The sequence below is a fragment of the Hippoglossus stenolepis genome, chromosome 16, assembly GCF_022539355.2.
Source record: "Hippoglossus stenolepis isolate QCI-W04-F060 chromosome 16, HSTE1.2, whole genome shotgun sequence".
Classification (NCBI taxonomy): domain Eukaryota; kingdom Metazoa; phylum Chordata; class Actinopteri; order Pleuronectiformes; family Pleuronectidae; genus Hippoglossus; species Hippoglossus stenolepis.
Window position 1 is genome coordinate 17,651,571 of NC_061498.1, and position 26,099 is coordinate 17,677,669.

Genomic DNA, 26,099 nt, shown 5'->3' on the forward strand with positions numbered 1-26,099 from the left:
CATATGCTGAAAGAAAAACTGGCAACGCTTTATTTCATAGTTCTGGCAATCCCAATTTATCATTATTATATATACTTTACAAAGAAGTTTATTGCCAAAAATATAATCTGGTATAATTAGAAGTATAATTATAGCTGATACACTTCCAGTTATTTCTGAATGTTTACCAATATAACCTCAAGACTTTAATTCAGAGGTTATAAGGCTAAGCATGAATGAAGAACATAACTTCATCCACTAGATTAATTATTCACTGGGTTTAAAAGGGGAGGGGGGGGGTAAATTTAAAGGGAATTCATCTGCAAGTCAATATTTAACTCTCAATTTTTCCTTTTTTTCTGGTGATCAGATACTTTTCAGATCAACGTAGAAATTATTAAGAAATAACATCTTCTAATAATTTTTAAATAAAATGTGTACGTTTTCTGAGGAGATTTTTCCAGAGCCATAATGTAATTTAATTGACACCAATTACAAATCTAGATTTATATTTCATTCCTTATAATGTATCACATGGACTCCATTTATATTTTTGCTGATAATCCTATTATTTGTATTCTTAATTCTTAATACTTGTCTGGTGAGCATGTAGCGCCCTCTGGTGTCGCCTCTGTACCCCTACAACAACATGCTGTCAGCAGTGGGCTACTGTTCCTGTGCATGCGACCTTTAACATGTTCTCCAGACTCTCCTCGCTGCGGCTCCGGCTCCGCTCGGGTCCGGTCTGCTTCGCCGCCTCAGGCTCCAGCTGCAGGGCGACGGTGGAACATGACCGAGCGAGGCAGCGCTTCACCGTCTCTCCGGGCACCGGGGCCGGTAAGGACGCTTCTACCCGGGGCTGGCGCACCCTGTGGCGGGAGGTCTTGTACGGGAGGCCGGCGTCCACCCGCGGCCCCGTGGAGCACGTTTCTTCTTCATTGATCATTCATCTGTAGAAATTACTCACATCCTGGTTTGTTTGTTTGGACTCGATCCACATTATTAACGGGCCGAGCAGGGCCGCACCTAATGGAGGATCCGCTCAGCAAAACTTCCTTAAAAAAACAGAGGATTTAAAGTTTCTTTCATCGTGGTAAACTGTTGGAACAGGTGATGCCAATGACACGTGTTTTTAACGATTTGATTTTAGTCGCTTACAAGTTCGGTGTCAGTATTATCACCGACAGTAACACATTTCAGCACATTTCTGCCTAAATGTCCACAGTAGTACAGGAATGGTAGGGGGTCTTCTGAATAAAGATATTTCTGCTGGGGGGTTAATCTCTCCACAGAGAAACCAGTTACATTTTAGGAGTGGTGATATGATTAAAAGAAAGTATAATAATAATCATTATTATTGTCTACTAGTGAAGAAGTATTCATATTCAAATAACTGAAGTACAAAGTGGTGACATTTTATATAAAAATATATACAACAGTATATATAAAATAATCATAGTAATAACAATTATTATAATTACTACACAGTAATATGAGTCATCATCATCATAACAATTATGATGATGATTCTTCTTCTTAATATTATTATTATTAACAATTGTACATATTTTTGTATATAAAATGTTACCACTTTGGACATCAGTTATTTGAATAAAAGAGAGTAAATGTCTCTTCACTAGCAAATAATTTGTGAATTAGTACTACTCACTTTTCTTGAGTAAAGTCTAGGTCAAAGTAAGTAGGTCAAAGTAAGTAGGTCAAAACTGTATTTGAGTAGAATACTTGAGAGAACTTAGTTTCTTCTTACTACTGGTCAATTCATTCAGCTGCTGCACATCTGTAAAACACCCCAGTATCATACACTTTGTGTCTTGAATCCACAGAGGCCCATGAAAGTGCAGTTCTGAGCTACAGATTCACCGGAGAGAAGGAGGTGGATCTAATATCGACCTTTGTACCAGAGACGTTCAGGGGCCAAGGTGTCGCTGCACTGCTGTCAGAGGTAAAAATGTCAGGACACACGTGAAAGTCTGAACCAAGCTCTGTGTCTTTGTTACATTTTTAACATTTGATCTGGTTAGTTTTGGATTCACATTGTGATTTAGGGAGCGGACTAAAGAATGTTGAATACATATACCTCCTGTTATCATCACCTACATGGGTTTCATCTACCTGTACTTGATATTGATCGGTTTGTAGATGGACACTCATCTGGCGTATTGTCAGTTGAGCAGGTGGTAGTCTCTGTTTGAATGGAGAAAATGAATGAACTGTTTCATTTGGTTCATTATGGTCTTACTACCGGCGTCACCAGCTTCAGGCTCAGTGATCCATGTGAATGAATGTCCTTGTTAAAAGATAATATAGTTGGAGGTGAAGTCTACGAGCAATCCTGCGAGCTACTTCCACTTCTTTTCCTTCTTCTATTGTTGAATGCTGTCTCAACGTCTGAAAGTCTGAACAATTCAAAAAAGTGTTTTCACGCTGTGAACAAACTTAGCCATGGTTCAGTTTGATCCGGACTGAGTGTGTTGGTCTAAAGTATTTAACGTTTTATTTACAGGCTGCCATGGACTTTCTGGTTGAAGAAAACCTGAAGGCTCGTGTCTCCTGTTGGTACATAAAGAAATACATTGAGGAGCACCCGGTGCAGCAGTTTAAAGACCTAGTCATCCCCTGACTGCTGCTGATGTGTCCACCACTGCTACCTCAAATCAACTATATCCTCTTACAACACTACAGAGGCCAAATGGAGGCATTATAATTGTATAAGTATTTGTTTTTCTTTGGAATTGTATGAAATTTCATATGATCAAGATCCCTGTTCAGACCCATCAAACTGAGGCACAGAATAATTTACCTCATTTTTTAAGAATCATAAATTTGATATGAGTGAAGTTAAGATGAAAGTTGCTGCTTTCTAATAATTTGATTTTGATGTGTTAATCTGAAACTATCAAATAGATTTCTCTTTTTAATCATGCATCCTTAATATATTATTAGCAATATTTGTTAATTCCTAATTGTTGGGAAAAAACACTGAAGTATCAGGTATAATGAGTAGATATTGATGATGTTGGGTTATTTTTATAGTGATATAAAGTGTTAATTTTTATGTATTTATGGACATGATCTGTTTATCAGCGAACATGAAACTGATTATCAACTTGTTTACCATTGAAAATAAAATAATGATTTTGACAGCATCTTATATTCAGTCCTATACTTGACTGGGAGGCAAAGCAGGTATGCATGTGTGATTCAAAGTCTTCGTGGTACCAGTTAGTAGTGTGATGGCAGCATTCTCCCCCAGCAATGAATGAGATGGGGATGACTGGCTGATGCCCAAATAAAGGCCCCAGATGATTCTTTATAACCTGGATGGAGAAAGAGAAACCAAACAAGCCCATGTCATTCAACTGAAGCAGCTGAGCAACAGCGCCCTCTTCAGCCAGAGGAACAATAACATCCTGAGGGAAACATGAATATGTCAAATTTGATAGAAACCACTCACAAGACATTTCACCCAAAATGTGAAAATGCTAACACCATACTGTCTCAAGTGGGTGAGTCGGGATCATGGAAGTTGTTTTAAGTGCATCGTGATTATTTACTGAATGTCACAACAATGCACCCTGTAGTATTTATTATATTTAGTCAGAACCAAAGCGGTGAACTAACCGACCAACAGATCGACCAATAGAGCTGTGCTGCTGGTGTGGTTAAAAACACACATAGGCTACTGACTATAGGAACTATGAGATAGCTCTGCAGGCGGTTTAGTTGATAACCTAAATGTTCACCAATAGCAAACCTTTTTAACGATTTAACAGTGAGAGGCCACTAAATGGTTAATAGGAATTCTGTGAAACTTGTGCCAGCAGTTGCTGCTTCGCTGCAGATTATATCACAACTGGAAGGAACAAGCTGCAAGAATTTCATAAGAAACTGTAATTTCCCCTCCTAGCTACGACTTCACCATGAGCCTGGAATCTCAGATGAAATCCGCACATGCTGGGCGAGAACAGTATATCTTGGCTCCTCGCCACCAAATGAGATTACTTGTGCCGCCACAGCAGCAGAAGTTACTGCACAACCGCGTTGGACCGAGGTGCAGCAGCGTCAGGTCATCTGCAGGGGAGCGAGTCCAAGGATGTGACATGAGGCTCGGACGTCACTGAGCTTGAGTTTCAGGTTTTAATTGGATTCGGATGTTTTCAGCAGCGTACGGTGCAGTTAGAAGCACTCTCACATTTTATTATGCATCGTCATGACAACTTCAGCAACAGTCATACTGGAACACATGTCCATCATTTGTGCATAATTTTGATTCCAACAGATTTCGGTCTCCATTAAAAACATATCCCTTCAGTCTTCTTTCGGCCCGGTGCTTTCAGTGTTTGATTTTTTATCCATTACACCGAGAAGAATCCATCAAAAAACACAGGACGAGTCAGTGGAGCTGTGACCATCAAACACAGCAGCTGCGAGGACACATAAAGAGCAAACTCCTGAAATTTCTTCCAAACAATCAGCGACAAAATTTTAAACGTGGGTAAAAATTATGAAATTAAACTGTGCATTAGAGAAGCAACACCCACCATCACAGATCATTCCAAGTGAGCACCATCAAAAATGTAAAACTTTTTGACTCCATTTCTCAAGCATATTTGCAGAGTAAGACAAACAACCATTCACACTCATATTCACACCTTCGGACAGTTTAGAGTCTCCAATTAACCCCAGTCTACATGTCTTTGAAATGTGGGAGGAAGCCGGAGGAAACCCAAACCAACACGGGGAGAACAGGCAAACTCCACACAGAAAGACCTAGACCAGGCTGGGATTTGAACCGGGAACCTACTTGCAGTTAAGCAATGGGGCAAACACTGTATATACTGATATATCATCATACCTGCATATAAGCTGCATGATTAAACGGGTCTGTTCCTAAAAAACTGTTGTGATTAACAGTGTTGCTCTAAACATACATAAATAAAGTGTATTGACAAATGTAATCTCTTTACAGATTAGTGTTTATGGGAGGGGCCTTGCACCCAAACATGTAAAATGCCCCCCCCACCCATAATACATACAAACCTCTCATGTTAAATGTTTTTGTCGTTTTTTAATCTCTCTGTTGTTGTTTATGGTTGATTGACTGTTCAATCAGTTTTCTATATTAACAGTGACAGTTTGTGGCCCAGAGGCCCCCTGATGCTTCGGGCCCCCCTGACCCTGTAATCCACCCATGATAGTGTAGCACAGTAACATTTCCACTGAGATTATTTTCTTGTCTTGGCTGTTGTTCCTCACAGAGTAGATGAGAGACCCTCATCCCCAACAGATGAGTAAAACTTTGATGCAGCTTGAGTTAATTCAGTAAAGAAATACATTTTTAAAATAAATATAACAGATCAGTGCTGCAACTATCCCTTTAAACCACAGTTTAAAGGGATAGGGATACTTAAAATTCACTCATTATCTACTCACCACTATGCCGATGGAGGGGTGGGTGAAGTGTTTGAGTCCACAAAACACTTCTGGAGTCTCAGGGGTAAAAACTGTCCAGAATCCAATACAATTGAAGTAACTGACTTACTTCAGACATGATAAAACAACCGAAAAAACATATAATGCCTCCATGCTGCTCGTGTGGTGTCATCCAAGTGTCCGCAAGCCCCGACATTTATATTTGACTCGAAACAAGGTAATTTACACCGTGTTTTAAGCCTAAAAGTCCACTGGAAGTGGCTAAGCTAGTGGATGTAGCCACACAATGGTGTGTCCGAGGGTCCATGAATGCAACTTGTAGGAAGATATCAGAGGACGTTTAGGCAAAAAACATGGCGTAAAAATGATGCTGTTTCGAGTGGAATATGAATGTCGGGGCTTGCGGACACTTGGAAGTTGTTTTATTACGTCTGAAGAAGGACTCACATTGACTTCAATTGTATTGGATTCAGCTGCAACGCTGTTTACCCCTGAGACTCCAGAAGTGTTTTGTGGACTCAAACACTTCCCCCACCCCTCCATCGGCATAGTGGTGAGTAGATAATGAGTGAATTTTAAGTTTTTCGGTGAACTATCCCTTTAAGGCTCATTTATGCTGCCTTTACTATTGAAAAGCAATGCATCCACTAGAGGGCATGCCGCATGGAGTTGAGGGTTTCTGATAACAACATACATGTAGACAGTGGAGTGGAGGAGGTTGTGATAATTTACCTCTTAAGAAAGACTTTAAACGTTACTGTTTGTCTAATGTCCTATGGTTATCTCTATATTGGCTACACTTTCCCTCATGATTTCAGGTTGTACTGGTCCATTTCATACTTGGAGGGTTTCGGAAAACGTGCACAAATACTGACAAAATCTACCCAGAGCATGGACAGTAGGCTTCTGTCAGAAAAAAGATTCTGGCTTTGGTTTCCCAGTAACACATTTGATGTGTGGCGAGGAACCAAACAAACATTAGAGATGCTTTGTCCAGAAAATCAGCCCTTTTCCAGTGAGGCGCAGGGACTGAGTTAATCGATTCTCAGCAATATGCTTCTCCTTGCTGCACCGGTACACTGTCCATTTCCATCACACACGTTGTTCCTGTAGGGGGCTTTAGGCCGTTGATTGGCAGTTGTAGCGGTACCTCTGTGTCAGCGGGCACAGCAGTCAGATACATGTCCCACATCTGCTCGGGGAAGTCGAGCTCCATCATCTTCTGCTTGATCATCATGCTCTTCTCGATGTTCCGCCGCTTGTATTTAAACTCTACGATGGTCTTCGTGTACCTGTTCAGCGCTGTCACTGCAGAGCCCATGCAGGTGCCGAAAGAGCCCCACGCTAAGCTGCGAAGAGGTTTGAGAAAAGAGTTAGATTGAAGTATCAAATATGATAACTTTTTTTCTGCTAACTTTGGGTCCAAATGACAGTAGAAATGCAAGATGGCGGCATCCGTATCAGAGATATTTTGGCTTCAATTTTGGGCAGTGGAAAGAAGTGGAGACGCGTCAGCCATCTTTCTTTACAGTCATTGGACAAAACTATTACTTCAGGAAGAATTAGTGAATACGTAGGTGGTTTTGGACTCTCCCCTAGTCTCTCCTGTATTTTGGGGGGGCGAGGGCAAATTTTGGTTAGTGGTCTCTCTTTAATGGCTCCACATGTGGTAAATAACCAGACAGTGAAAGCTTAAAGTAACAGGTACAGCTATAACCTCAGCACTCATACAGTACACAAATTAACATACATAGAAATGTACAGTGCTTAAAACAACATCACCCATGATCTGTTTAACTGTCTACTAGTGTTATTATGACCTATGTAGGGCCCGCCTCCCAGATATTGGACCAATCAAATTAAACTACAGCATCAAAATCATCAGATGGAACCAAAAGCTCTACAGTTAAACATTTTAGGTAGATGTAAAAAAGTGCTTACACATAAGACCAGCTGTAGTCCCAGGTCTTGGGCCTCCAGTCCTCTGGCCCCATAGCGACAGCCAGCTGGAATATAGTGGTAAACATCATGTGGGCCACCATCCCACAAAGGCCTGAGAACGAGACCGGATCAGTGACTATTCTGCAGGAAAATGTAACTGAAACCTAAACGTCATTATTATTAAACGTATTACTTAAAGGTTCAGTGTGTACAATTTAGTGACATCTAGTGGTGAAGTTGCATGTTGCACCTGAATACCCCTCACCTCACCCTCCCCTTCCAAACATAAAAGAGAACCTAATGGTAGCCTTCAGTTGTCATAAAAACTCTAAAGGTGTTTAGTTTGGCCAGTCTGGGCTACTGTAAAAATCATGGCGGCCTCCGTAGAGAGGACCTGCTCCCGATGTAAATATAAAGAGCTAATTCGAGGGTAAATAAAGCAACAACAGTTTGTAGGATTTAGATGATCACACACAAGTGAAAACATTGATAGTATATATAGAGCTGAACCAAATGCCACTCTTTAATTTTCACTTGAGTGTACTTGAATTCATATGTTTCTGAAGTTATTTTGAAGGGAATAACAACAACCATGCCAATAATCCTGCGTGCAGTAACCTCCCATCCAGCACTTCACGAAATGACACATGCTGATTATGATTACTTGAATCAAGCAAGAAAAAACAACATATGTTACCAGCAGCATTGTAAAACAATCCAGAATATTTAAAATACAATTTCTAATGGTTCCTTATGGAAAAGGTGTCTCTGCCATTATGTGGAAGAAAAAAGAGATTAAACACATTTTTACGACAGCATCTTTGGTCCTTGCTGATATTTAACATAGTGCAAAGTGCAACAGACAAATCAGAGACTGAGCGGCAATACTTTACTTTTGTATGAAAGCAAAATTAAGTGCAGGGTTTTCCTGCAAATAAGCAGAATGAGAGATCAGTAAGGAATAATTGTTTACTTTAACCGGCGGTGGGTTGTGAGCACATCATCATATACTACACCTGAGGGCACAGTAACATACACAAATGTGAAACGAATGGATCAAAGGAAAATAATCAGGCTCTTAAGCTGAGAAATGCTTCACTCTGTTAACAAGCCATTCTCCAACTGTGTCTTTTAGCTGTTTGATGCTATAATCAGGTAGAGCGCAGCTTTTCCCCTGAAAACAGCTGCCTGCAGCATCTGGAAACAGAGTTTAAAATAGATGTGACTGAACTAAAACAGGACAGTTGCAGGTTGTATCCAAAACAATGCGCTGAAAGAAGCTGAACCACTGCTCAGCTGTGAGGAGCCACAGATTCAGGTGATAATTCTCAATGTTTCACACAACCCAGGTGTGTTTATGTTTGGTCTTTTGATAAAACTTCACCCACAGTCTATAAATAAAGATGGACAACAGGACGGCTCCCCAAGAGTGAAGTCAGAGGGTGTCAATAGCCCCCTGGTGGCTGGCTGCAGCATAGGTCATAAACCATGCCTATTCCATGTTAGTGGAAGGGACATGGACCAAACTAAAAAGTCATATTACACATTAAATACATTATTCCCAAAGATGTGGCATGTCTGATGTTTTATCTTATTTTAGGTAGTTCTTCTCTCACTCATGTATGTTCAAGTGTTTATGTTTCTGGTAAGTTTGATTTTAACTGGTCATCTGATGCTGTAAAAAATGGTTGAAACGTCATGATTGACAGCAGAGACTGACTTGTAATTGATCAAACACATATATGGGCAGGCTCCAAATGTGAAAGGTGGCAGCATTCGTGTCCAGGATATTTTAGCTTCATTTCTGGATGGTGGGAGGAAATAGAGAAGCTTCGTCCATCTTTATTTACAGTGTATGATTTCCCCACAATGAATTATGGGTTTTTACAGTGTAGACCTTAGACTGTTACGTGCACCGTGTTACAAATAAAAAATGAAATGAAAGAAATTCCCTATTTTGTAGTGTTTTACAATATATATATGAACAGAAACTAACATCTTTTAGGAGCAAATATTAATTTATAGTTTTATATGCATATTTACTGACAGGCTCCTACATTTATCCACAGGCCCTAAACAGAAGCTGTGATGTGTGGTATCCACACAGGCTCTGGATGAAGGGAACTCAGCTCGGTCTCTGTTATCATCCTGCTGCATCCTGGCTCTCTCTCATGCAGCAGTCTGCCCCTCTACAGCTGCTTTTCTTGGGATTAACTCGTAACAACAGGGTGGGGGGTGGGAGTCAAGGGATGGGGGAATAGAGGGGGGCTGGAGGGAGTGAGGGGACTTCTATGGGCAGGTCTTGGCACGGCCCAAAACCGCTGCCCCCACTCCAATCCGATTAGTCCGCAAACCAGCAAATCCTCTACGGCGGTGAGTGGACGCAGTGCAGTTAGCCGCTCTGCTTCCACTGATCCAACTGAGCTTCACCTCCTCCGGCCGCCCTGACCTGCTGCCCTGCTCCTTTACCCTTTTACAGCCAAGTTATCTTCACATACAACACATCTATTGTTCACTGCAGATATTCTTATACGAGAAGTGGTGGTAATGAATCAAATCATAGCAAAAAAATCTGATTAATCAGATTATTTTTCTATCTCAAAACACACATTTCGTTTTGGAAGGGAAATCATTCATCAAAGATTTTGCTTCCCAGTATTATAACCACAGCTGAAGCAGGAAAACTGAGCTTTAACAACACCCATTATTTAACCCATTAAACTGATCATCAGCTGCTTTTTGGGTCATTCTGTTGTGTTAGTGTGAAACTGGATTGTAGGTAAATAAACACTCAGCTGAATCTGTGTGCAGTTAAACAAGAGAGAAATTCGATTTTACATGAGCGGCTGTGGCTCAGGAGGTAGAGACAGTTGTTCCCTAAGTGGAAGGTCCGCGGCTCATTTCCTAGGTATCAAAGTGTCCTTGGCCGAGACACTGAATAGCTGTATGAATGTGTGCGTGAATGAATGAATATGAACTGATTTGAAGCACTTTGGGTGGTTGCTAAGACTGGAACTATTTAGACATTATGCTCAGGATGGGGTGGAGACCAAAGAAGGAGATAAATGATAAAAAAATACTCTAGTGTTACTGGATGTGTAAATAATTAACAGTTAGCAACAAGTTCACAAAACCAACTTAAATGAGACTTTTTTCCTCTGAAAACCCCAACATGGAATTTTTGAGCAAGAACCCTATTATGACCCATAGGATTTATAGTTTTTTGGTTGTTGTTTCTTTTGAGTAAATGCCACACAAAGACTTAGATTAACTATGATCTTTTCATAAACATACACATATTTATTTATAATATCAACACTCATTCTCAATAGTTTATCTGTGGCATGCTGCTGTATGGGTCATGTCAGAGAGACCCCAGCATGTTCAACTAGTTGATTTGAAGGGTAAAGATAAAAATCTTTGTTGTGTTCACAAAAAAATTAATAAAATGCCAGTGTAACAATAGCCTTTTTCATCCATAGTTAAATACAAACCATATAAAATCTAAAAATATTCAGTGGCAAATTTAATAACCACTGCAGCAGATTCCCACAGAAAACTATATTAACTTACAACTGGACATTTAGTTAAAATTCTAAATTGATATTGCAAAGACAATATTTTGTTTAATGAGATGAAAATATCAGCAGATGTAAGTAATATCTAGATTTTATAAAGACTATTACAACTAATGCATATTTGTTGTTTCTTTCTTGATCCTGTTTAATGCAAGTGGAGATACTACAGGTCTGTGGCCACACCCACTGGCAGAGTGTTACCGTAACCAATCAGATTAGTTCTATCTCAGAGCGATGTTTGTATAACTGTAACTCTAATCACACTCGCCACAAGATTTCTGTGCGTAGCCGGTTTATCACAGCAGGACGAGGTCGACATCAGCTGCTATCATTCAGAAACATATGGAAACACCAACTCAAGCATGGCACAGCACCCCTGCTGTCCACATGATTTAATGACATTGTGACAGACAGAAAGCACCAGGGCGTTACCTGACAGGGCGGTGCACAAAGCGGCAAAGGCACTGAGCTTCAGTTTGTTCATGATGCTGAAGCAGGGGCACTGCTCCAGAGTCATCAGAGCGCCCCCTGTGAAGAGCAGGGTGAGGTACAGAGTCTCAGCCACGATACACAACCACAAGACCCCTGTGAACACAGACCGCAGAGGGAGGGAGGGGGAGACAGAAATCACTCGTGTTGTCCTTGTAACACCCGGCCGCTGATGAATAATCCCACTTGTCTGAAGGCAGACATGCATGAGGCTACGACAGGTCTGCTCCTGTTAAGGTTTGGAGCTCTGAATATGACCATCTGGACTTGATGGATTTATAAAATCAGGGAAGCAGCCAAAGCTGGTTCAGCAATGGGCCAAAGGAGCCAACTACCCCAGGGACCCAAGACCCCCAAAGGTTTACTTTGTATCAAATGGTTGTGCTTTTTACAAATTTGACTCTATAAAGGGATGGTTCACAAAAAATTTAAATTCACTCATTATCTACTCACCACTATATGCCGATGGAGGGGTGGGTGAAGAGTTTGAGTCTCAGGGGTAAACAGCGTTGCAGCCAAATCCAATACAACTTGTAGTAAGTAAACGGGAGCCCTTCTTCAGACGTGAAAAAACAACAGAAAAAAAACATGACATGCCTCCATTCTGCTCGTGTGGTGAAATCCAAGTGTCTGGAAGCCCCGACATTCATATTCGACTCGAAACGGTGTCATTTACAACATGTTTCTAGCCTAAATGTCCTCTGATATCTTCCTCGCAGGTGCTTTCATGTTCTCACGGACACACCGGAAAACCACACGAGTTGGGTAAGCATTCACATCGCTATGTCCGCTAGCATCGCTTCTTTCGGTAGTGGACTTTTAGGCTTAAAACACGATGTAAATGACCCCGTTTCAAGTCAAATATGAATGTTGGGGCTTGAGGATACTTGGATGACAGCACACGAGCAGTATCGTGGCATGTTATGTTTTTTTCTGTTGTTTTGTTGAGTCTGAAGAAGAGGTCACTTTGGCTGCAACACTGTTTACCCCTGAGATATACCTCATTGTTGTACTTATGTTACTTACAGTACTGAAGTAAATGTATTTGTAAATGTATAATGTAATTACTTCCTATCACCAACTGAATATTATGCGAAAATAACACAGTAATAAGTGACATTATATTTGTGTAAGTAAACTGGTGTTTGCTCACAGTGCAACAGTTTCACGTTAATTCTTTTTACGGACCTCTTTCATGTTCTGGTGCGATCTCCGCGAAGTCCCGACAGTCAAACCCTGTGATCCAAAGAGAAAATATGATTAAATTATTGTTATAGAAAAAAACATTTACTTAATAATATCTAATAATCTCCTCTTGTTAAATATATTCAATTTAAAAGCAATAAGATAGGGAGAACATGTGAATTTGAAAATGTGCAGCATCATCAGGGAATAAACCTGTTTATAATCAGACACCTTTGAGTAGCTGCTGTGAACATCAGAAAGAATATTACAGCGAAAAATAAAGTTTATATTTTTCAAAGGAGAGTTGTTATATTTCTAAAACAAAGTTAAAATATTACAAGACAGACAAATGTGTTATTTTAATAGTAAAGCTGGAAATGTATAAACTTATATTTAACAATATTTAGAGGAAACAATTAATAATATTTTAACAAAAAAACAACAATAAATTGTTCTACAAACATGGCCTGAGGACCTGAGTTCCATAAACTGCTCCTGATGGTGGAATTTGCCTTTAAATTGCATGTAAATCCTTATACAAAATTATTTTTCTCAGTTTTATTACCAGAGCTTATGAAACCAAAGGGGACAGCTTGCATGCAATGGTTGGAGAAATGGTTTTAATCCAGAACTGCTGTGCTAGCAATGTTAAAAACTAAATCTAACAAAAACTTCTGTGTAATGAGGAAGGATTTTGCCTTTATTTTTTAAGGATTCAGATTATAAAAACACTTCCTGAGATAAACAAAGACATATTAATGTCACTCAATGTGTGTCACTCAAAATGACATGGACTTTTTGTTTGATTTTAGCTTTGGCAGTTTCCTGGAGTAAGGTGTTTTTCTTGATTATCAATTAAGCCAAGATAAAGCAAATTGTGACGACTTTTTGAGTCTTTAATTCAACAATAAAATAAAAATACAATATAAAGAATATAATCAAATATAAAATCAAATAATTCTTACACAACTTATTTTGTGTAATGGGTACAGTATAGTTTGATGATCTTGTACATTGACATGAATAACATTTTTAATGCCGACCTTTCAGATACCTTTAGCTAATACAAACTTGTGTTTTACACTTTAATATGATTTCCTGGTAAAATAATTAAATTTTTTGTAAATATTATGTTGTATAGATTTTAATTTTGATGAAATATAATCTGAAACTACAGCCTATGATGCAACCTTTAGGACATTTTTGAGTTTACCTTCCCTAATTATTTCTCTGGAGTCCTGGTTGATTTTCATTCATTAATGATATTTGATTAAATTGGATTCATACATGTATTTTTTGATTTAATCTCCATTCCACAACTTTAAAATGTGGAATAGAGATAATGAGTCTGACGTTACCATTAGGAAACACCAGTTTCCTAATGGTAACATCAGACTCATTTATCAGGAAGTGTCAGGAACCAAAATTATATAGAAATGCTAGATGCCTATAAAAATGTCCAACTCTTAAGGTATAATCATTCAATATTTGTATAGCATAGTTCTATGCCGTTAAATTTTGCGTCACAATGTATGCACCCAAATACAGTAGAAATAAATGTACCACAATAACTTTGATCCTAAATATTTACATATTGAGTGTCATTTTATCATTGAAAGTTTTGAAATCCTTCATTATTCACAATTTTGTTCAGACTTACTGTAAATCACTTGTACCTAGTTGAATCAGCTTCTCTCTACATCACATATAAATAAAGTTATGTTATTGTAAATTCCACATGACATCCAACATCTATAACATCTACATCTTTCCTCTGATTAAAAGGTTTTTTTGGGAAGGTTCATCCTTACATAACCGGAAGGACAGAGGATGTTGTGTTGTACAAATTGTAAAACGCCTAAAAACAAACGTGTGAGATTGGGCTTTCTACACAAAACTGACGATGTGTTTCAGTCAGCAGACAGACTCCAGTGAGTGACATGTTTAACCTGCATTCAACACGAGGAGCTTCCTCCATCATCACTTCCTGTCTTTCAACACCTTGCTGATGCAGAGGGGGATAAGCCTCAATCAGGTGCCTTACCGTTCATGTCGGCGGCCTGCTCGCAGGAGAAAAATATGCCTGCATGGAACTTCCTCAGCAGGAACTTCTCCTCCCCCGTCTCGAAGATGTACTGCACCAGCCGAGTGTCGTTGATGTTGGTGCTGTTGAAGCGGATGCAGAACCACTGCTTCACTTTCATCGGCGGCCCTGTGCAGAAGGGTTTGGCCACCTTCCTGGTCCCCTCGCACCAGTAGCTGGTGGTCACCGCTGATAAGGCAAAAGCAAACGCCACGAAGTTGAGGGTGAGCGCCAGAGAAGCCCGCCGCCCGTGCTCTAGCCTCATGGTCGAGGCCAGGCCGAAAGGAGATGAAATGAAAGGCCAACTAATCCTGTCTTTCGATATGTAGCCACCGTGTTTTGCCTCCCAGCAGATATATCAAATCTTCATAATCTTGTTGCCTTTGGGGCTCCTTGGGCGAGACTTGTGTACATCCGTCCGCTGGCTCTAATGACGCGGTGGCACCTCGATTAAAGGATTCATTCTCTCCACTTCCGCAGAAACAATAGAAACCCATGGCAGTCCACTGACTCTTTGTATTTCGCTGCTTCATTTGAACTCCATCTCTCTTCACCCTCTGCTGCTCGTCCAAGACTGTCGCTCCTCCCCCTCTACAAATCTTTGCCTGCAACATTATCCATTACAAATGGCAAATTATATTCCAGACGCCCTTTGAGCATTTTAATGAAAAAAAGATTACAATGTGCTTATTATAATCCAGGGCAAAGTTCTTTGTGTTTTTTTTCATTTTCCCTGATTTTGCTACATTACATGTCTGAGCGTTTCTCTGTGTTATTGCAGCCGCAGCCCATAAGACCTATGACATAATGTGCACAGTCTCACATGAAAATCCATCCATAATGTGTGTGTACATGTGGGGAGAAAGTCTTCACATTTTAGTAACCTGTTTATTGCACAAATGAAGACGAATTGCTGACAGAGGAGAGTGAAGGAGATGACAGATGTTTGGGGAAAACATCTGCTGCCCTCACGCTCACACATTAGTCTTTTCCACTTTATCATTTTCCATCACTCAATTAAAACTCCTGCAGCTCGGACTCACAGAAGCAAACATTTCACCTTTGGTTTGTAGATTTCAAAAGGAAAATATACGGTCATTTCAAAAGATGGTGCATCCCAACCTGGGTACTGGAACCACAAGATAAATGTGAGAAGCTGCGAGATTCACCATTTGTATTTGTTAATTGACACATAGTCAACCTGAGGTGGATGGGAATAGTTTTTAGCTATTTAATAATTAAATTTGATACAAGACAAATGATTAATTTCAACTTGGTGGTACTTTCAGAGAAAAAGTTAAGGGATCACTAACATTATATAAGTTTATCCTCTGGGGGACATGAATGTGTGCAGCAAACTTTATGACAATTTAACATTTGTGGAGATTTATTCACTCAAGATCATAAATTTCAATCCAATGGTAAGGCTTGAGAAAAGTTGGGGCAAAGTCCATAAGATTCAACCTCTTGGGACCATGCATTTCTCCACAGAATGTCATGACAAGTGAGTTGACAGATGTTGAGATATTTCAGTCTGGATAGTTGTACGTCCGTAGTTCTCTGATTTTATACTAATTAAATGACTCGCTTAATTTCAACAGTTAAGAGCCACAAAACGTTTGAAAGAACCACTGCAGTTTGATCACTGTTATATTAACATTTTTTGTACGAAATTAGTAGATAGCTCTCGGGCTGAAGGTTTGTTTGTTGGTTGGTTGATTTTTCTAGACTGTCGGTTGGATTTATTCAAAAAATGTGTTCAGACAAATCAAGGTCTCCAGAAGATGAGTGCCACCTTGAGGTTGACATTTTTACCTCCACCAAAAAGGTTCTTTTTTTCGCCCATGTCCATTTATTGGTTGGTTTATTTGTTGTCAGTGGGATTATACAAAATCTACCAAACGGATGTGCATGAAACTTGTTAGAAGGATGAGACACTGACAGAGAAAGAATGAATAAAATTTTAACATGGAACCTAACAAAGGGGCAGATTCAAGAACCTCTTTTGGTCACTTTCTTTAACATTGCCAGATGGGATGTTCTTTAACATTATCACTGATTTCCCAGGGAATCATTTATGGATGAAAAAATCTGATATCTATGTGTGTTTAAAATTTGCTGCAGCTCAATTGAACTTGTCATAGGTGTGTGCTCCACTGAATAACATTGCAGTTTTATATCTTTTACACATTGACAACATCTGGTGCAAATTTGATGCACACGTTTACGTTCCTCCAGGACAAACTGTTACAACTTTGGTCGATTTACCTCTAGTGCCACCTGCAGATCAAAATATGAACACACTTTAGTTTGAGACAAAATGTTGTCACTTAGCTCCAAAGCCTCGCAGAGCAGCTACGGAATAATGACTGTGGTATGGTATCACAACATTTACAACTTGGAGCTAAAACTTGATTCTTTGACCAATCACAGCAACCTCGTCGTGCTTTCGGAACCAAATCCAAAAATCGACATAAAAAGGTCAGACGAGTCACGCTCACTAAAAATCTATGCAGCAAACAAAGCTTGAAGAGATACAGCTCAGGGGCTCCACTGCAGAACCAAAACAATGACCTTATTAAATTTTATAGGCAATTTGTTTTGTACATGTGAACAGCAGCCATGGTCAACAATGGTCCTGAAGTTTAGAGCTGCAGGCCAGGATAAATTATAACCCAACAAGACCATAACAAATTCTCAAAGTGATTCATGCTGGGAACTGATTGATGGAAAAACTTGTACACTCATGTGTGTATAGCTTGAGTTGATTATAACAGTGTAAAATGAATATATTGTAGTAATAGTGGAGTCCCAACAGGTAGCCGATTAAGACCGAAAATATATTTTCTGAGTTCAATTTGCTCATATGAAACTACAAAGGTAGAAATATTAATATATAAATTCCTCTTTAGACATGACATCAGTACATCAGCCACAGTAATTCCCCCAAACACAAAGAGATTATTCTGGACATTAGCTTCCATGTAATAAAAATGTAAACACAGGCCAAATAGGTCGAGCATTACTTTTGATTAAGTTCTAAGCCTTTTGTACAGTGAATATTTCCCAGATTTATCTTTTTTTAAGTAAGAAATACCTGCTGGGGGGAGGGAAACTCATTTGAGTAAAATATCAGAACGAATGTCCGATTTCAGTCACTGCCTTTTCTCTTGAGACAGCAATGCCTGACATTTTGTGCATTTTAAGACAAAACCCAAATGTTATGTGCTGAAGTATATGATGATATCTACAGACTGAAGGAGGAGGCTCCTTATCTGATATTGTAAAGGTAAATGTATAGGGTTACAGACACTCCCAGATTTGGTTGGCAAATATCTAACTTTAAAAAAGAAGTTCCCAATCTTTAACTGCCATGTAAAGACATACTGCCTATTTCATTTCAGTGTAAGGTGTTATTGTATGGTTTAATAATTTAACCATCAATCAATTTCTTTACTGTTACAAATTACAACAAAATCTGCCCCCAAAGAGCAAAAGTAAAAGTATCAGTGACATACTTTACAATGAAAGCAAACATTTTTAACATCAGCATCATGAGTAGCCTTGGTGTCATCACCCCCCTTCTGATGTAAGGGTTTGTAAATGTGGCTGGACTTTAAGGCTACATCCACACGACTAAACACACCACCTCTGCTACGGATATGTCTGGCGTCAACACTACTTCAGAGTTTTTGAGCCGCGAAGAAGTTTGGAAACGCTGCTCGCCCGGTTTTAGTTTGAAAACTCTGGCACTGCAGTTTAGTCTAGACAGGCAGAAACACAGATGTTAGGAAACAATGAAGCAGACACAACAACAGCTCGCTGATTGGGTCTTTTTGGTCACAACTTAGCCTTCGCTGATTCGTCAGGCTCATATCACACGACCCTCTTCCAGAATAAAACTACCAGCTTTAGCCTCAGCTACCAGGGTGAAATGCAACAGGGATACTCAATTACAAGCGTTGGTGACCCTGTAATAGCTGTTGTGCAGTGAAATTCTGCATCTTACAATGATGTTACTGCTAACATGTGAAGGAGACAAGCTATTATTCAAGTAATCTTTTCACACCAGCACGCACATAACCATTGTACACGAGTGGTTACATGATACGTGTTTCCTTAAAACTGATATGTAGCCAAAATGTTAAATACAAAAGACTCAATGATCTTTAGTAAAGAGGCAGACAGGTGATCCAGCAGTAAAAATCAACAACAGCTGGTTTCAGGCAGGAACAAAAAGACAGAGAGGTTGGCCGTTGTGTTTCTACCTCACAGGTGAATGATGATCTTGCAGCGTCTTGCGTGAACTGATCTTTACGTACGACAGAGTCTCCGTGCTCTTGATTGGATGACACACACCTCAGGTTGAGTTTACAACAGGCGCAGATACCGAACAGGGACAGAACAGACGGGACACACAGGCAGGACGTCATCCATATTGCTGACAGCTGATTGGTTTGTTACTGATAACATCATTTAATCAGTAAAGTGTTGTCAAACAAAGCCTGCCCAGCACAGAACACGTTTATTCAAGAGCTGTAATTGAGTCCAACTTTGAGGTAGGCTACTTGCACTTGACTATTTTCCTTTTATGCAGCTCTATAGAAAGAAAATAGTAATTTTGATCCCACTATGATTATTTTATATATGTATATAGCTGTCACTTATCACTTCACAAATTAAGTTTTTCAAAAGTCAAAGAAAATATATATTTTTGCAGCAGAACTTTGTTCCTCCCTCGTTTTCTTTTTTACAACCTCATCACATTTCATCTATTTACTACTGGTTTAATTCATTGATATGATAAAATATGATACATGGTGTATCTATGAAAATGTATAATATTTTAAATTTTAAAGTATTTATAATATAATCATTAGTGTTTATAGCAAATATACATCTAAATATGTTTACATTTACTATGTATTTGAATGTGACAGAGAAAAAAAGCAAATTGGTTGTCTGACAAAAAAGTCCCTATGTCAAAAACAAACCCTCTGAATAACCAGGATAAATCGATGTTTCCGGTTACATACAAGGAAAAACATACTCAGTAGTAAATGATGGCTCAATGTAGAAAATAAGAAATAATAACATTCACTGAGATTAAAGCAGCTTTAGTAGAATCAGGAAACGTGTCTCATTTCCTGAGCAAAAACAATTGGCCCCCCACTGATCCTCTGCAAGCCAGTTACCCACTGGAATAGTGGAGTCCATCACCTTCATCCTAAATGCATCAATGTCACTACACTACACATCTGTTATATGGTTTTTAGCTGAGCAACTCCAACACTCTGCCATTTCACAGCTTTTGTCTCACATCGCTTCTTTAATTACCTTCCCTCGCTGGGGTTTTGGCACCACTGCAGCAGATGGTCTTGTAATCTGGCCAGAGACTATTACACGGGAGACATGGATAATCTCCTCCCATTGTAGAGGAGCAGTCCACCCCCTCGCAGGCCAGCATGATGACCCCCAGCATCCGGCCGGCCTCGTCTGAGTCCATCACTGCCTTCACTGTCTCTCTGCAGACATTTAAATCATACAAAGAATCAATGGAGCAAACAAAAACAGTTTGAATGGGAGTGTTTTTGTGGATAGAGGATGTCATATACCATATACCAGATTTTGAAGACTTGAATTGTTATTTGTTATAATAATTGATTTTAATTTGTTTCTTTCTGCATTTATAACGTTTCAAATCACAGACTGCTTTTTTGAGATTGTTAAAATCAAGCTGCATGTCTCAGTATTATAGTTTTTATAGATGTATGATAAATAAAACAGGACCAAGACTGGATCCATAGGGAACTGATCCTTGGGGAAACAGAAAGCAGCTTCGTTGTTGAGGTTTTACTTTTTTTTTATTGACTCTGACCACATTTTTATGGATTTTCCTTGTCTCCTTAATAATCTTTTGAATTCATTTCAGAGACAGAAATTTAATTTAATTTAATTTATTGTCGTTTATGCTTTTATAGCCCTATAGTTAAAACATAAGTTAACAAAAAGTTATCATCACCCCTGTCAGAGAGGCACCTTCATGTTATTAGCTGACGCAGGTTAAACTCTGTTCTTGAAAATCTTGATATTCTTCATGTCACCTTTATCAGGGTTTTTAATGTAACAGTGAAATGCTATGTTCAATGATATTTGTCTGTTTGTTACCTTACGTTGTGTCATCTATGATTATTATTTTTTATACAATTTATACACTTTTTTTATATTAGCTGATAAATAACTTGTAAAATTTGTTTTGTAGATTTTGTCGAAACATAAAACGTTTTTTTTCACAGCCAATTCCACAAAATATCAATATAAGTAAAAAAAAAATTATAAATAAAATAAATAAAATTATGAAGAAACATATATTGGGGGAAAAATGATAAAAGGCAGAAAGCAAATCACATCACAGAGAGGTGGATGGATGAAAAGCAGGATGAAGGCAAAAATAAATGCTTGATTACATGCTTCTTCTACTACCAATCATTTTTTTTTGTGTATAGCATGATGTAACTAAATATTAAAGTGAGTTATTAAGCCCAGAGATGGCAGAAGGGATTGTACTTTAAGCAATAATCCTGGACAAGACTAAAGGGTCTCCCAGATGTTGACCTTTAGAGTTCTATCCACCTGTTGTGTTTAATCCTCTGCTTATGCCTACACTATTTAACTGTGTCTTCAAAAATTGGCCATAGTGGTGTGACGTAGTTATCCCCTTAATCTTTACGACAGCTGTCTGGACTTAGGTAGTGATGACCATAATCCCATTTTGCACCTTGAGGGGGTGAAGACAAGGCAGAGTGAAGTGAACACCACAGAGGTTTCACCCCCTGCACATCTTAGGGAAAAAAGTTAGTATCTACTTTCTACGCAGGATGGGGAACGCAAAGAGCAGTGCTTTGTCGAATAAGCTCCTGGAGGAGCTGAAATCCAACACAAAATACTCAGAGGCCGAGCTCTGCACCTGGTACCAGTCCTTCCTGAAGGAGTGTCCTGGCGGGAAGATCAGCAAGCAGCAGTTTGAAGGAATATACGCCAGCTTCTTTCCCGACGCAGACCCGACAGCGTATGCTCGGCACGTATTCAGGAGTTTCGACACCAATGCAGACGGCACTTTGGACTTCAAGGAGTACATTGTCGCCCTACACCTCACCTCCGGGGGAAAGACTATGCAGAAGCTGGAGTGGGCCTTTGCACTGTACGACGTTGATGGGAATGGAACCATCAGCAAAAATGAAATCCAAGAGATTGTTAGGGTACTTCTACCTTCTTTGTTCACTCAGTACGGTGGTGCAAACAACCGTATGCTGTAAAGCTTGCTACTCATAACCTGAAGTATACTTTAAACAATGTGTTGTTACCCCTGCATAATTAATAACATTAGACTTCAATTCAGCTACAAACCTTAAGCTTTTCACACATTGCATAAGTTCAATGTTAAAAACAACATGGCATATTGGGTTTAAGTAAAATTTGTATTTCTATATACCCATTTATTCCCTCAAAGCAAAGATTATATAATAGAATTACATTTTTTAAGTCAATACTGTTTAACCTTTTCTTTTGATGTGGTCTTAAATCCTTATTTTTAAAGTATTTATTGATCAATCTAAAGAATAACAGCCAGGCTCTTCATTGACCCAATTCCATAAATGATCAATGAATCTAACAATAATTACCTTGATATATGATATATTTTGTTTTTAAAACTGCATGTCAATTTAGCCAATTTAATTTTTTTGATTTGTTCATTTATTCAAACAGGCGAAACATATTAAATGTACAGAAAAGAGAAAAAACCTTAAATTGTCATATTTAAGAACTTGAAACAAGTACATGTTAAGTGTTTTTCAATGATGAATGTCCGTTTATTGATTATTAGAATTGTTACTGATTCATTTTCTAATAGTTTAAGTTCTAACTGAAGCCATTGTAAAATTCATACACAAAATACATATACTACTGGTCAAAAGTTTTAGAGCACCAATTTTTTTCAGTTGTTACTGAAATTTGAATATTTATTTCATATAGACTGACACAAAGCAAATAATAAAGATAATAAGTGAAGAATGACGAAGAGAAAAAATGTGATCTTAAATCCTAATTTCTATCTAAATATTTGACTTCAGCTGCTAAACAAACTCTTGTGATGTTTTCTTCTGCAATGGGAATCAATCACTGTTTGAAAAGTTTGTCCCTACACTTTTGAGGACATTCCTAGGAATGTGTTGCACTTGTTGATTTCTTTGCTATCACCTTCTGTCCTCCTTCTATCTTCCTTTGTTACTTGTCTTTTTCCCCACCATCCAGATAGATACAGAACTATTTCTGCAGTACAGTATAGTTGCATAAATGTATCAGAGCGTGCAACACAAACTGTTCTAACACTAGTCCTATAGCTTTGTAGAGTAACAAAGAAAGTTGGGGCTCCTCTAGGAGGTTTTTGCATTAACTCTCAAAGCTTCATTTACTTCCATTGCTGCCGGAACACTGTTTTATCTTGATCCCTGGAAGAAGTCAGAAGGCTGTTTTTAGGCTATTCACTGGTTCTAAAACTTTTGACACCAAGTGTAGATACGTTAATTGTTTAAAGATATTTAAATACTGTCTGAATGCACAATTCATGATCTGTTCATAAATTGCAGTCAATATTCAACATGATTCCTGCTGACGACCAGAAGAATCTCCCTGAGGATGAAAACACACCAGAGAAGAGGTCTGAAAAAATTTGGGAATTTTTCGGGAAGAAAGAGAACGGTAATTCATTATTTATTAACTCCCTACACCCATTAAAGCCTCTTAGATTTGTTTCAATACCTTTCCAATTTGCTTCTACACTATATTCTACTTTTGTCCTTCCACAGATAAAATCTCAGAGGGAGAATTCATTCAGGGCGTGATGGACAACAAGGACATCTTGCGGTTGATACAATATGATGAACCTCAAAAAATTAAAGACAAGCTAAAAGAGAAGAAGCATTAGTTTGCCTGCGAGAAAGCTCTTTAAAGACTGTTATAGTTCTCTGTTTACATTTTTATGTGATATGATTGCTTGAACGCTTCACCCGTCCTTTTCTTCTCTGTGCTAGCAGCCAGACAGTGTTGTGTTTTTGTCTGTGTACCAGAAAGCAATCAGACATTGTATTCAATTATAGAAAATATAAGTAGAGGAACTTTAGAAATCAATCCCAGAGTTTGAACGTTGGTTCTTTGTGTATCTAGTATTATTCTACCCTACAAAGTCATAAAGCAGTACATTTGGCAAAATTGACTAAAATTTGATGTTGTGTTAGCGTACATTACCATAAAACTACAGTTTTATACTACATACTTTATCATGTTTTTAAACAGTGCAAACAAACTTTTTAAGAAGCAACCAAACTGCGGTTACTGCACTCCAACTTAAGCCTACCTAGCTAAAGAGCCAGCTAAAGCTAAAACCTTCTCCTGTTTCCTGAAATGAGAAAAAAATATAGATTGATGCTCTAACATCTTAGGAACTGTATTTGTTACAACAAAAGAAATTGAAAAGAACAATAAAAAGTAAAACTAGATAAACTAGTTCAGAAAATGCTTATTAGCCTCGCTAGCAGAGTAGCAGCCAACTTTGCAGCCTCTGAAATCATTTGATTTCATGTGGATACACTATTAAATCACATATTTTAATACATTTAAAGTTTATCATCTCATTTGTTAAAATGTAAACATATCTATGTCTATTAGTTTTGATAATACAAACAGATACTTTAAAGACATTACAATGTCTATATATAAAGAGTAAATTAATAGATAAATGTCATAACAACTACAACATTTTAATAAAAAACAACAGTAATTTGTCTCATTTCCTGGAAATAAAAAATTAGCTCTGATCTTAGTAACTGAGGTTTATACCACATGAGTAAAAACCAAATCTTAAACTGGAGTTAAGAAAGAAAACTGCATAAACTAGTCCAGCTAAACACTAGTAGTGGTACAACGGACATGTCTTTGAAGGCAACTAGCTCTATGACTCTTTTTGTACATGACAATATTTTTGTTTCAAGTTACTACATCATAATAAATGTGTATGTGTCATAGATGTTAAATATGTGACAAGTATTATTAATGAATGTCATAAAAAAAAGTTTTACACCTTCTACACTGTATGCTTACTTCAAACCACTACTCTTTGACTTTTAAGGCAGAACAGGCCCAAATATCCGAACTTAATGTCCTTACAAATTGAAAAGTGCTGAGTCATGACACTTTTACTGATGGCCTGTTCACTCTCGCCAGGCAGCATTAGGTTGATAATAAGAAAGTCAGGCAGGAGAGCTCCTTATGAGAGGAATTAGGCTCGGGTTAACAATCCGCCTGTATCAGCTAATCCTATTAGGAGCTGAAGGTCAGTTGAGACAAACAGCCTCATCACTCAAAGTGTCTAGTTTGGAAAATATTACCATTTACCAGTATAAGATATGTTGATAGGCTCCTCTAAATAGTTTTATGTTTCAGGTGTCATTGCCTTTTTTTTTTTTATCATATTTCTTTTTAGTTCTAAATATGTTTTGGAAAATAAACCTGAAAGTGGTAATTGGTAAGAGAATGCCAGGTGTTAAAAACATGTAGTAGTATGTGGTAGCACAGTACTCCTCAGGATGTACTGCTTGAGATGCATCTTATTTTTGAGGTCTTCCTAATATGTAATAACAACACTGTATATTTACTAAAAACATTTGCCTTCACATGGATTGATGATTCTAATGTTAGCCGATGAACAGGATTAGCAACTCATAAAACATCTATATGCTTAACTTGAAGGCACTGTATGAAAATCGTATGTATATACAACATGTGTAAAGTTTGATATATGTATATTATACATCAAAAACAGACTTTTGCTTCTGGTGTTGTTTGTAAACGTAACCCTTTTCCATATTAGGTTGTGTCTCTCAAGCTTTGTCCCAATTCAGGCATCTGCATCCTTTAGAGGCTGCATTTAAAGGTCCAGTGTGGAAGATTTAGGTGAAAGGGATCTATTGGCAGAAATTTAATATAAAATAATCCTAGTGATGTTTTCACGAGAGTGTTTCATCAAAATTTTACAAATTGTATTTTTCACTTAGAAGTCACTAAATTCTTCACACTGCAACTTTAAAGACCAATAGTGTCACAGCTGTAGTCCCATACCGAGGTTTCCAGGATTTACTTAATGCTGGGGATGAAGCTAACTTGCTAGCTATGTGGGTGACCATGCAGAACTGGACTGCAACCATGAACCAGTGGCCCTGAGCCAGTGACCAGTAACAATGAACCAGTGAGAGGGTGTTGGGGGCTCCAATCTACAGCTCTATCTTGCTACCTAAAGGACTTCAGCTCATAACGTCTTCGTACCAGATATGCAC

General features: G+C 38.4%; 3 protein-coding genes across 3 annotated transcripts; 2 read left to right on the forward strand and 1 right to left on the reverse strand.

The window, feature by feature from the left end:
• The first annotated feature begins 108 nt into the window (after positions 1-108).
• LOC118122965 (protein NATD1) lies at positions 109-3,146 on the forward strand. The gene is made up of 3 exons (XM_035179949.2): positions 109-816; positions 1,824-1,942; positions 2,504-3,146. The coding sequence occupies exons 1-3, from the start codon at positions 675-677 to the stop codon at positions 2,618-2,620; spliced, it is 378 nt and encodes a 125-aa protein (XP_035035840.2). The 5' UTR covers positions 109-674; the 3' UTR covers positions 2,621-3,146.
• Positions 3,147-6,007: 2,861 nt separating this feature from the next.
• Positions 6,008-15,272, reverse strand: LOC118122964 (germ cell-specific gene 1-like protein). Its single transcript, XM_035179947.2, has 5 exons — positions 14,671-15,272; positions 12,630-12,677; positions 11,385-11,537; positions 7,375-7,486; positions 6,008-6,782 (listed from the first exon to the last, which is right to left on the reverse strand). The coding sequence occupies exons 1-5, from the start codon at positions 14,972-14,974 to the stop codon at positions 6,479-6,481; spliced, it is 921 nt and encodes a 306-aa protein (XP_035035838.1). The 5' UTR covers positions 14,975-15,272; the 3' UTR covers positions 6,008-6,478.
• Positions 15,273-21,471: 6,199 nt separating this feature from the next.
• On the forward strand, positions 21,472-25,589 carry rcvrna (recoverin a). The gene is made up of 3 exons (XM_035179758.2): positions 21,472-21,968; positions 23,358-23,469; positions 23,577-25,589. The coding sequence occupies exons 1-3, from the start codon at positions 21,588-21,590 to the stop codon at positions 23,693-23,695; spliced, it is 612 nt and encodes a 203-aa protein (XP_035035649.1). The 5' UTR covers positions 21,472-21,587; the 3' UTR covers positions 23,696-25,589.
• Positions 25,590-26,099: the final 510 nt, after the last annotated feature.

What these genes read in the sequence shown, in the direction of transcription:
- LOC118122965 (XM_035179949.2), top strand. Translation starts at nt 675, where the DNA reads ATGTTCTCCAGACTCTCCTCGCTGCGGCTCCGGCTCCGCTCGGGTCCG. An exon ending in CTCTCCGGGCACCGGGGCCG is followed by an intron (nt 817 to 1,823) that starts GTAAGGACGCTT and finishes TTGAATCCACAG; the next exon opens with AGGCCCATGAAAGTGCAGTT. An exon ending in TCGCTGCACTGCTGTCAGAG is followed by an intron (nt 1,943 to 2,503) that starts GTAAAAATGTCA and finishes TTTTATTTACAG; the next exon opens with GCTGCCATGGACTTTCTGGT.
- LOC118122964 (XM_035179947.2), bottom strand. Translation starts at nt 14,974, where the DNA reads ATGAGGCTAGAGCACGGGCGGCGGGCTTCTCTGGCGCTCACCCTCAAC. An exon ending in GCAGGCCGCCGACATGAACG is followed by an intron (nt 12,678 to 14,670) that starts GTAAGGCACCTG and finishes TTTGGATCACAG; the next exon opens with GGTTTGACTGTCGGGACTTC. An exon ending in CGCACCAGAACATGAAAGAG is followed by an intron (nt 11,538 to 12,629) that starts GTCCGTAAAAAG and finishes CTGTGTTCACAG; the next exon opens with GGGTCTTGTGGTTGTGTATC.
- rcvrna (XM_035179758.2), top strand. Translation starts at nt 21,588, where the DNA reads ATGGGGAACGCAAAGAGCAGTGCTTTGTCGAATAAGCTCCTGGAGGAG. An exon ending in AAATCCAAGAGATTGTTAGG is followed by an intron (nt 21,969 to 23,357) that starts GTACTTCTACCT and finishes CATAAATTGCAG; the next exon opens with TCAATATTCAACATGATTCC. An exon ending in TTTCGGGAAGAAAGAGAACG is followed by an intron (nt 23,470 to 23,576) that starts GTAATTCATTAT and finishes GTCCTTCCACAG; the next exon opens with ATAAAATCTCAGAGGGAGAA.